At 32.2% G+C, this 11,239-nt stretch overlaps 1 protein-coding gene across 1 annotated transcript; it reads left to right on the top strand.

Moving 5' to 3' along the window:
* Positions 1–6,676: 6,676 nt before the first annotated feature.
* LOC116026267 (probable ribose-5-phosphate isomerase 2) lies at positions 6,677–7,902 on the top strand. Its single transcript, XM_031267750.1, has one exon. It carries the CDS (start codon positions 6,917–6,919, stop codon positions 7,718–7,720), a length of 804 nt encoding a protein of 267 aa, XP_031123610.1. The 5' UTR covers positions 6,677–6,916; the 3' UTR covers positions 7,721–7,902.
* The last annotated feature ends 3,337 nt before the right edge of the window (positions 7,903–11,239 follow it).

The raw sequence follows: 11,239 nt of genomic DNA on the forward strand, positions 1-11,239 counted from the left end.
AAAATGAACTGTCACATATAATCTAGAATTGAAAATAAAATTAACTCCATTTAGAATGGTAAGTAAGATACCATCAGACTAGTTTACTTGATTATGAGGTACATCTAGTTCGAAGTGTAAAGAAAATAATATAAAATATTTCCACTGAATATTATGTATAACTTGTAGTTGTAAAGTGTGTATTAGATCATCATAAAATATAAAATATTCCCACTGAATTTATAAAAAAAAAAAAAGGTTAATTTCATTTTTAGACAAACAAATATTGAGATCCTATTACTTTGAGTGCATAACTTTCTTTCTTTCTTTCTTTTTTTTTCATTTTTGGTGCATAACTTTATTTTTTATTTTTATCATTCTTGGTCCTTCTAACCAAATATTGCCGGATATTATTTTTGAGGGGTAAAATGTCAACTCAAGTCGTAGTCTACATATTATCAGCAGAATTAATATCACTTTTGATCACATGACTTTTGTAGTCCTATTAATATTGGTGCACTGTTCTTTTATTTTTTCAATTTTGATATCTAACTTCATATAAATTTACCTTCAATCAAACATTAAAAGCATCTCAAAATTTTATGAACTGATGAAAACGATTAGTGTTAGGCTGAATATAAGGTGTTCAAAGTGGTTTTTTGTTTTCCTTTATTTTGATTGATAATGTAGACTATCACTTGACCATTTCACCCCTAAAAAATGACATCTGGAATGGACCAAGAATGATAACCGGCCATCAAATGACCACTTTTAAGAAAAAATGAAATTGGAACCCAAAATTGAAAAAATAAAATAAAAATTATGCACTCAAACTCTCAAAGTAATAGTAGCTCAATAATCGTGAGACTAAAAGTGATATTAATTCAAAAAAAAAAAACAAAAACCAAAACAAAAATGTGGTCCCTAACTCTTCAACGTACTTTATCCAATTAATTAACATATTTATTCTATTATTTTGTTATGAGATGAGAAGAGTGGATGAAGCCCCAAACGTTGCTTTCATATCCGAACACCAAGATTACTATGTCATCATTGAAGATTAACAATGAACCAAACTAGGACTTAGCTAATTAATGAAGACAAAGTTTTGAATATTTTATACTTTTTTTATGTGAAAAGAATATATATGTGATATAATGAAATCTGATTAAATCTATAATCAACACGAAAGCAAGTAAGGCAATAATCATGCCCTGTCTCCAACTTTGCTGCTTCATTGATTCAATATAACGCACAAGTATAGCCTACCTAATTTTTACATATAACAATTAATATAATTTTAACCTGAATGTCTCTCGTTCATTAAAATTTATAATAATTATTGATAATGGTGAATGATTAAAAGTTAAATACTTTAATTACTTGAATAGAATAACAAATTTTGTAACCAGTTTGGTTGGCGTGAGTGACCATGCACTCTTGTCCTTTAAAAGAGATCAGAAATTCGAACTCCTCTTGTATGAAAAATCAAGGACACTTCGCGGTTGTTACTTGTTATGTTATGGACCCGGGTCTAAAATGACGCCGTTTGAATTTTAAAAAAAAAAATTGTTTCCTTCCTTGTCGTTTTCTTCAGATTTCGTTCCTTTATATTCATAATTTTTTAACTTTATATTCACAATTTTAGAACTATGATCTATATTCACAATTTTATATCTCAATGTACAAAATTACAGAAGTCAATATTCACAATTACAGAGCTCTATATTCTGTAGTTATATCAAAATGATACTGTAGTTGTGTTGTAATTAAACAACAGTGTATATAAAATGAAACTAAATAATAGTTTCACATATTTGAGTGTATATTGTCCAATGAAAACCTAAGTTGAATTAGAATTATAATTTAGTGGTGTTTTAATAAGACTACAGTGTGTATAAAATAAAATTCAATAGCATGTCTTACTGTAAAAAGATTATTGGATGTATAATGTCAAATGAAACTGTAGTTGCATTGAAATGAAATTACAATATACATAAAATGAAACTAAATATGTTATGCAAGCAGAACTAATCACGCGGAACGGGTGTCGTTTCTTTTCATTAAAAGAAACGACACTGTTTTGAACCATGGTTCACAATACTCTATGAACCATGGTGCACAATGCTATGTGGATGGTCCACAATAAAATTTGCCAAGGAGTATTTCACCAACAAGATTAGATTCAAGCCCAAATTAATATTGATAGGCCACAAGGGTTGTGTTTGCCATTGTAGAACTTGGTCCAAAACATATTCAGATTATATATCTGCAATTAACATATTATATACATTCAGTTAATAAATTATGTACATACAATTAGTAAATTATGTACCTACTACAATTAATATATTTTTTACTTGCAGCTAACATATTATGTACATCCAGTAAATAAATTATGTACCTATTACAATTAATATATTATGTACCTTTAGTTTATTTAATTTACATGTACGTAATTTATTAATTGAAAGTACATATATAATATGTTAACTATAGATGCATAATATGAATGTCATTTTTAGATTAAGGTTTACAATGCATTGTAAAAATAAATGTTTATTTTTAATGAATTTAATGTTTATTTTTAATGTATTGAATGTTTATGTTTTAGATAATTTATTAAAAATAAACATTTAGTATATTAAAAATAAACATTCGTATTGGTAACCATGGTATAATATAAACCAGGGACGGTATAATAATTAAGGCATATCAAGCTTTAGTAAGTATCACACTAAAATTGTGATCTTTGAAGTGTATGAGCCGCATCTTGGTCAAGGAAAATCATTTTCTATTCTCAACATACTTCACACGTATCACACACATTTGACTATCAAACATGTGTCACACACATTTGACAATCAAAAGGGTGGTTATCTTGCATAATTATGGAACTTGAATTTAGGGTACAAATTATCTTGCATCATTTTCGTCCATTTGTCCATTTAAAATTTCACCATGAATGTTCATGGTGATGTGTAAATATATATGATAGAGATTATGAGATATCCTTAAAATTTGAACTGAATGACTAATTTTGACATGATCATGCATATTTATAGGAGATGATGAAACATAATCTCAATCAATATGAAAAATAGAATCTTTGCTGAGATTTTAGGAGTTACGAAATCATATATCACTTGGTCTCCTTCAGTACTAAAATTACTCATTTACTAAACTTTATCAAAGTTAGATTAGATTGAACATTAAAAATATTACCCCTTTAGCCAGATACACGGCATTTAAATATTTAATGCTTGAGTTAATTACCCGAAATAGTTATTGACTATAGCGAAATTACTTATTTAAATGGATCATTGACTTTTTTTTTTTTACCCGAGTTAACAAATGTTTAACAACAAAAGAAACAGATGACTAAATTGGTTAAGATTTTTAAAGTTGAAGGACTAAATTGTTCAAAAAATATAGTCAATGACTAAATTAGTAATTTCGCTATAGTCAATTGACCATTTCAGTAATTAACTCTCATAGACGCTCAACCCAACTTGCGTATAAGTAAGCACTAATAAAAAGAATTACTAATAAATATTAATGGTAAATATAATTATCACAAATTATACACTAAACCAAGATAAACATTCAGATTATCTACAATTTAAAAATAAAAAACATGTTAAATGCAGGTACATAATATAAATAGTAACATGTGCATAATTTGTTAACTAGAAATACAAAATATGTTAACTGTATTATATAATTTTAACCCGATCCATGATATACCCATGGGTGATGTAATACATGGTGAAAATAGTGCAAAATATGCTTTATCCACATAAAATGGGATAAAGTTGATTATAGGAAGGAATTCCCTAAAATTTCTACAACCGTTGAAGGTGCTGTGATCCACCTTTTAGGCCACGGCGGTGCATATAGAGAATCAAATCTTTGACTCTTTAGAAAAATGAGAAAATTATTTTTGTGGACCAAACTGCAATGCGACTTCGACCAGTCTTTTGAGATGTTAAAATTAAAATGAAGAAAGCACATTGTTGGGTGGAGATTAATTGGTCTGCAACTATTCTCTACTGCTTAGAAAGAGCCGTGAAAGTGGTATCGTCCTTTTCCCCTTTTTTAATAAAAGCCTGGAAATTATATTTTTTTTTAAAAAAAAAAGGAATATTTGGTACATTGTTTATGTATTTTTTTTTAAATTTAATTCTTCTAATTTAATTAATTAGTATTCTAGTGAATCATGGTATTAGAACTAGAACACATAGTTCTGGACAAAAATATAAATTAAATTTGAGTAACATTTACAAGGAAAAATGATCAATTTAGTTTATAGAGATGTTACCACTATGTGATCAATTGCATCATATCTTTTGTTGGNGGGGGGGGGGGGTGTCAATTTCTCCTTATGTGTATAAACAATGCATCAAAATATATCCTCTCTTTTCTCTACACAATGAGTGCAACCTATTACTGAAAGCAAATCTTAAGTGAAACTTCTTATTCACTAGACAATGCTCTGGGAGTTGTAGGACTATTTTATATCATCATTGTAACACACTATCTAAAAATATAATAAATGAAAAAGTAAATTACCTGCAACTCTCAATCTTATCTTATTTATAATAATTTTACAAAAAAAAAATCTAATTTATAATAATTAATTTATAGTTTTAGATTTTTTTATTTTTTTTTTTGCGTCGATAGTACCATGTATAACTAAATATGGTATGTCTAGTTTTACATGTGCTATTGACATCAATTTTAACAGTACTTGTTATAACCAAGTAAATTTTATCTTTATTATTTAATCTTTTTATTGATTTTTCATATGTTGGTTTTATGGTTGTGTCTACTAAAAATTGAGAGTATGTTTTTCTTTCTTTTTTGGGACGTTTATAGAATTCACATACAGTCTAATAATACATAATTATTATTATTTATAACTACTTAGCGGCTAAAAGACATAATTCGTAACTTGTTACAATTGAGATTATAAATGTCAATAATCTCTTAATAAAATTTTGTAAATCTCAACTAAAAATCCCTATTGTGAAGGGATTGTAAAGGATCTCATTCATGTTTGGTGCATGCTTATTTCCTGGGATGGTTATTCTTCTTTGTTGTGGCTGAAGAACTTGACCCTGTTTGGTAAATGACTGTTAGCTGATTGAGTTAGAGAGTATAATTAGTTGATAACATTATCTGATTGTAGAAAAGTGTTCGGTAAATTAGCTGATAGCTATTTGGTATAATTTTTTTCTCAAAAGACTAATTGAAAAAGTTGTTTTAAGCAACTTTTTTTTTTAATTTTAACATTTTGAAGTTACAAAAAATTGATTAATCGATTTTAAAAAAAATTGATTAACCGAACACTTATATTGATTTTTTAACCAAGTTAAATAGTTAGTAGTAACCAAATAAACCAAAATTAACTGATAAATTAACTATTTTACCAAACAGTACCATTAAAGTTACGGGTAATCACCTTGAGATGGAGTTGATCGCATGGTTTTGTGGCCAATGCCAAGGTTGAAGTTGAAATCATAGGCTTGAGTCCCAACTCCCAAGCCCATGTTGGGATTGGTGCTAAATATGTGGGCTCAAGGCCGAGGGTGAAGACTTAGGCTTGAGGTTTGTAATATGCATTCTCCCTAGATGCATGAAGTAGATTTATCATCCTCTACTTCGAAGCAAATTGTGACCAATTTTGTTAGGGAAAGGATCACATGTAACCTTAAACTTTAGCTGGAAAATTAGTTATCCCCTTAAATTTTGTAAATGTGTAATCATATCTATTAATAATTCATTTTGATGCAATGAGGTTCAAAAACTAGTTAATGACATTCTATCACAGGTCATTAGGGTTCCGTCCACTCTTCGACGAAATTTCAAGTACAAAAGTGACCAGTGAACGGTCACTGGTCACGGAGAAGGTATAGAGAAGGCGGCCCAGATCTAGGTTGCCTTCTTTGTACCTTCTCCGTGATCGGCGACCGTTCACTGTCATCGATCACTTTTTCACTTGAATTTTCGTCAAATAGTGGTCGGAACCCTAATGACTTGTGATAAAAGGTCATTAACTGATTTTTTAGGCCTCATTGCATCAAAATGAATATTTTATGAGTGTAATTGTACCTTTAAAACGTTTAGGATGCTAATTAACTTTTCAGCTAAAATTCGAAGGTCTATTTAACCCTTTTCCCATTTTGTTATTATTATTTTTTTAGTATTAGTGACTATATTTCACATCATTTTGTTATTATTCACCTGATGCCAAGTAGGTTTGAAGTAGTGGCAAAATGCACCTGATGCCAAGTTTGAGGTTTGAAGTAGTGGGCAATGATAGTAATCCTCATCCCTATTTGTTATTTTCTAAATCCAATGAAATATTAATGTAATATGACCAAAATCGTTACTTTTATGATAAATGAAAAATCAAATATGACCAAAACGGTTACTTTTACGATAAATAAAAAATCAAATATAAATATAGTGAAATTTATATTAAAATACATAATCGTATGCAGTTCAATAGCCTATTTGACCATTATCCTTTAAAAAAAAATACTACATACTATCCATGTTGTACTACTTTTTCCGCGTATTTTGGTAATAGTTCTAATTCTCCCCGTTTACTAAGAATACGTGACCCAATTTGATGCTTACAGGGATTAGGGATTAGGATTCTCTCCCATCTGCACCGCACAATACTCACGCCTTCTTCCTCCCTCCCTCCCCTCCATCTCCAAAAAGATAACATTTTTTGTCACTATTTCCCAAAACCTAATTCCCTTCTTTCTTTTCTTCCTATTTATACCCCTCCCCATGCCCGCCTCCCTCTCCCCTCTCATCCCCACTCTCCCTAATCCTTTCTCTCCTCACCATGCTATAGCCTCCCTTACCGTATATACAAATTCTTTTGATTCTTTCTTGCTACATTTGGTTTCTTCTTCTCGCTATGGCTGTTGCGTACCGCCATTTTGCCGCTTCGGAGAAGCGGAAGACGGTGGAGCCGCCGGCGCCGCAGATTTCGCCGGTTTTGCTGAGCCAGGATGAGTTGAAGAAGCTGGCGGCGTATAAGGCGGTGGAGTATGTTGAGTCGGGTATGGTGGTCGGGTTGGGGACCGGGTCGACGGCCAAGCACGCCGTGGACCGAATCGGGGAGCTTTTGCGATTGGGGAAGCTGGAGAAGATTGTGGGGATACCGACTTCCAAGGCGACTCACGCGCAGGCGGTGGCGCTTGGGATTCCCTTGTCGGATTTGAACGCGCACCCGATTCTGGATCTGGCCATCGACGGCGCCGACGAGGTGGACCCGCACATGAACCTGGTGAAGGGCCGGGGCGGGTCGCTGCTCCGGGAGAAAATGGTGGAGGCGGCGTCCAAGAAATTCGTCGTGATTGTCGACGAATCGAAGCTCGTCGGGCATTTAGGCGGCAGCGGGTTAGCCATGCCGGTGGAAATCGTGCCCTTCTGCTGGGAATTTACCCTAAAAAGACTCGAGATGCTGTTCATGGAAGCCGGCTGTGTGGGCCGGCTAAGAACCGCCGCCGGCGATTCCAATCAGCCTTTCGTCACTGACAATGGCAATTACATCATCGATTTGTATTTCAAGAAGGACATGGGCGATTTGAAGGCCGCTAGCGATGCGATCTTGAGGCTCGCCGGTGTGGTTGAGCACGGCATGTTTCTTGACATGGCTACCACCGTGATTGTGGCCGGAAAGCTCGGTGTTACAGTTACAAACCAAGTAGGAAATTAATGCTAATTGGAGCTAGAATTTCATAGTTTTGCTAATATACTCCATAATCTTAATCTTAATTTAGTCTTTGCTTTCATATGGGCAATCTCCCTATATTATGTACCTGGCAAAGATTGGTGCTTTTTGCATCAACTCATACATTTAACTAGTTAATTTTATCACTTAAAAAGTTCTGGAATTCCCATTCTTATGCTTTCCATCAATTGATGTTAATTGTTATGCTGCACTCATTATTCTTATGCCAATGAGCTTGTGGTGTGCATGAAGGGGCTTTCCCATATAGGAGGTTACGAGTTTGAGTCACGGTGGGGGTGGGGCGGTATTGACTCTCTCTCTGTGCTTTAGTAGGCTACTAATGATTAAAAACAAAAATCTTTTGTCTAAGTTCCTCAACTTTTCAATTCTTACCCAAAGAAGGATCTTATTGAGTAAGAATTGAATATTGAGGTCTTAATTGGGAAATTGAATACTTGAGGTATTGGGAAATTGATAGTGAATTATGACATAGTCAAAGATGATTTTGGGTATTAACTCTTGATTATATTATGCTGCAATGGTATGATTGGTGAACTGCAGAGCTTAACTTGATTGTGAAATAGCACACATATTCTTTGTGAATTTCATACTCTAACTTGTTTCTAACATGCATTTTGAAAGAAGGGAGGATTATCTACAAACACTTGAGAGTTCTTTCAGAAGTTTGGTTTTGAAGGGGATAAATTGCTATCTATCCTCTGCAGCTGCACTATGCAGATAAATACACATAAAAGTATTATCCTTTGAATTGCCAGTTGAATGCTGTCCTTTTGTTGGGTATGAGCGAGTTTGTAGCTTTTGTGAGACTTTAGAGCCACCAGAATAGAATTGAAGATTCTGATAAGCACATTGGTTAGGCATAAGAGGTGATGCATTGTATTTGTACTGTGAGAAGGTGACATTTTTGTTTGTGCACTGGGAGAATGACATTAGCCCTGTAAAAAATCTTAGCAAGGATGTTGATTTTGGGAGTAACCCAGCATTTCTATCATCGAACACACTAACTAATTCCCTCACTGAATTATAGGCACCTCTAAGGGTAAGGAAGATTTACATTGTGAAATGGCATTAGCTCTGCAGAAATCTAAGATTTACATTGTGAAATGGCATTAGCTCTGTAGAAATCTTAGCAGGGATGTTGAATTGTTGATGCAGTCATTTACATTGTGTTCTGAAAACATTTCCATTTGATTTCTTTCTTTTTCTTCCCTCCTTGATCTAATTTCTTATCCCAAAAGGTGAATTTCTCTGACCCTTAATGTCCTACACTCCGATTTGAAAGTATAACGAAGGGGTAAATCAATACTGGTACTCACAAGGAGTCCACCATATTAAATTTGACTCTCACACTACAACTACCCAGGTTCTATACTGTGCTAATTCTTGTTCCTCTGCAAAATGGAACCATAACATCTGAGTCTTGATTAACTAAGAAACAAGTGACAGATATGGAGAGGACAGGCCAAGATTTACTAAATTCACAGAAATTTCCCAAGAGGGTGACAACAAGTTGTGCCATTTGATTTATAGTGGCTGTGATCTGTGGGGACACCAAGATTTTCGATTGTTGTTGGGTGATGTATGCGGAGAACATAAAAGGAGGGGGGCCCCACCAGTGTTGGACTACTGATACACAATGGGAAAATGTTAGAAGACCAAATTTGGGGTATCAGTCATCAATTATGCAACTTGGACCACTAAAAATTTGTGTCAGAAAGTGGTTACCAAATTGTCTGTGCCAAATTATTGTATGGAGCATGGTCCACGTAGCTGTGTGGACCATGAATGCAATATATATTTTTAATATATTAAAAGCATATTATTTGTGTACTGAATGCATATTATCTAATAATATATTTAAAAAATTATGTACTTTCAAATAATGTACTTTATGTGTAAAAATAATATATTTTTAGTATATTAAAAATTTACTTTTTATTTATGGTGCACACAAATGTGCGGACCATGGTCCATATAATAATGATTTATTATCTGTTTGACCAATTTGATTGGACAATCACTATAGTATTATATCATAGATCATGGTCCATCTTGAAAGGTGGAGAATTGACATAAAGTACATTTTTAATATACTAAATGTATATTTTTTGCCAAGCATCTTGTGCTCAGAGGGTAGAGTAGTGGCTCTTCTATATGGGAAGTTATGAGTTTGAGTCTCAGCGGAGGCGATATTGACTACTATAATCTATAGTATAATTTTATGTTGGCAACTGTTAACAGATTTTGCACCTATAAATAAATTGAAGGTACATAATATGTTAACTTTGGGCACATAATTTAATGTATTGCTCTAAATAATTTATTGTATACTAAAATTTAACTTACAGTATAATAAAAGTAAAATATCAGAAATCCATCTTGCTACACGAACTCTATCCATGTTATAACTATTGTACAAAATTGATGGCAAATTATTCTGTGGACCCGAGTTCAAAATACATAATTTATATAATGAACGTTTACAACTAAATGTTCAAAATTGTGAACATTCATTATGTAAAATTGTGATGGTCCACCTTGCAAGGTAGACCCGAATCCATGGTATGACTATTGAAAATTGATTATGCCAACTATTTATTCATTTTTAAAATAAGGCCTGTGGGCCGCTAATTCACTTTACTGGGCTATTATAGTTGGGCCAGGTTTGCTGTGTCATCCTAATCTTTTTGGGTGTATTTTATCTACTTGTAATATTTAATGGTATTTCTATTCTTTAGAGATTCATGGTGTAGTTTCATTTCTATCCTCTGTGATGTACCCTCTAGAAACAATGAATCTAGCAATTCAAGGGTAAGAATGGAATTGCATCTATACAATCATAAGATTTTTGTTCACATTCAATATGTTTATGCACATTGGTGGTGTTTATAGGTATTCTTTGTCATGGTTTTAAACTTAATTGTATTTTTTAAATTGATATATGTTGTTATAATTTTGTGTGGGGAATAGTATCATATTTATTTTATCAATTATCAATCAAGGAAATGTAAAAAACCCAAAAAAAATAATCAGTCAAGGAAATGTATTTATCTATAATTGAAGTTATTGGTACGGTGTTAATGACTCTAAGGGTGTAACAAAATCTTTAAACTCATCTGCGAGCATATATAATATAAATAAAATAAATCAAAACATGATTTTAACATAGCGTGAAAATTAAAACAGAAAAATTGTCAGTCTTTTTGAATTAAAGGAATGTTTGGTAAATAACTGTTAGTTAATTGAGTTAGTGATTTGATTAGTTAATAGTAATTCACTAATGGAGTTTCATAGCTACAAAGATGACGATGGAATGAGAGAGAGATGCCGATTTTAAAAAACCTATTAATATAGTGGACGATAAAATAATATTTATTATGATATACAGTTATTGATTGTCTATTAAACTTTTAATATGATATATATATATATATATATATATATATATATATATATATATATATATATATATATATATATATA

This window comes from Ipomoea triloba, chromosome 7 (assembly GCF_003576645.1).
Source record: "Ipomoea triloba cultivar NCNSP0323 chromosome 7, ASM357664v1".
Classification (NCBI taxonomy): domain Eukaryota; kingdom Viridiplantae; phylum Streptophyta; class Magnoliopsida; order Solanales; family Convolvulaceae; genus Ipomoea; species Ipomoea triloba.

Coding starts and splice junctions, on each gene's coding strand:
- LOC116026267 (XM_031267750.1), top strand. CDS start 6,917: ATGGCTGTTGCGTACCGCCATTTTGCCGCTTCGGAGAAGCGGAAGACG.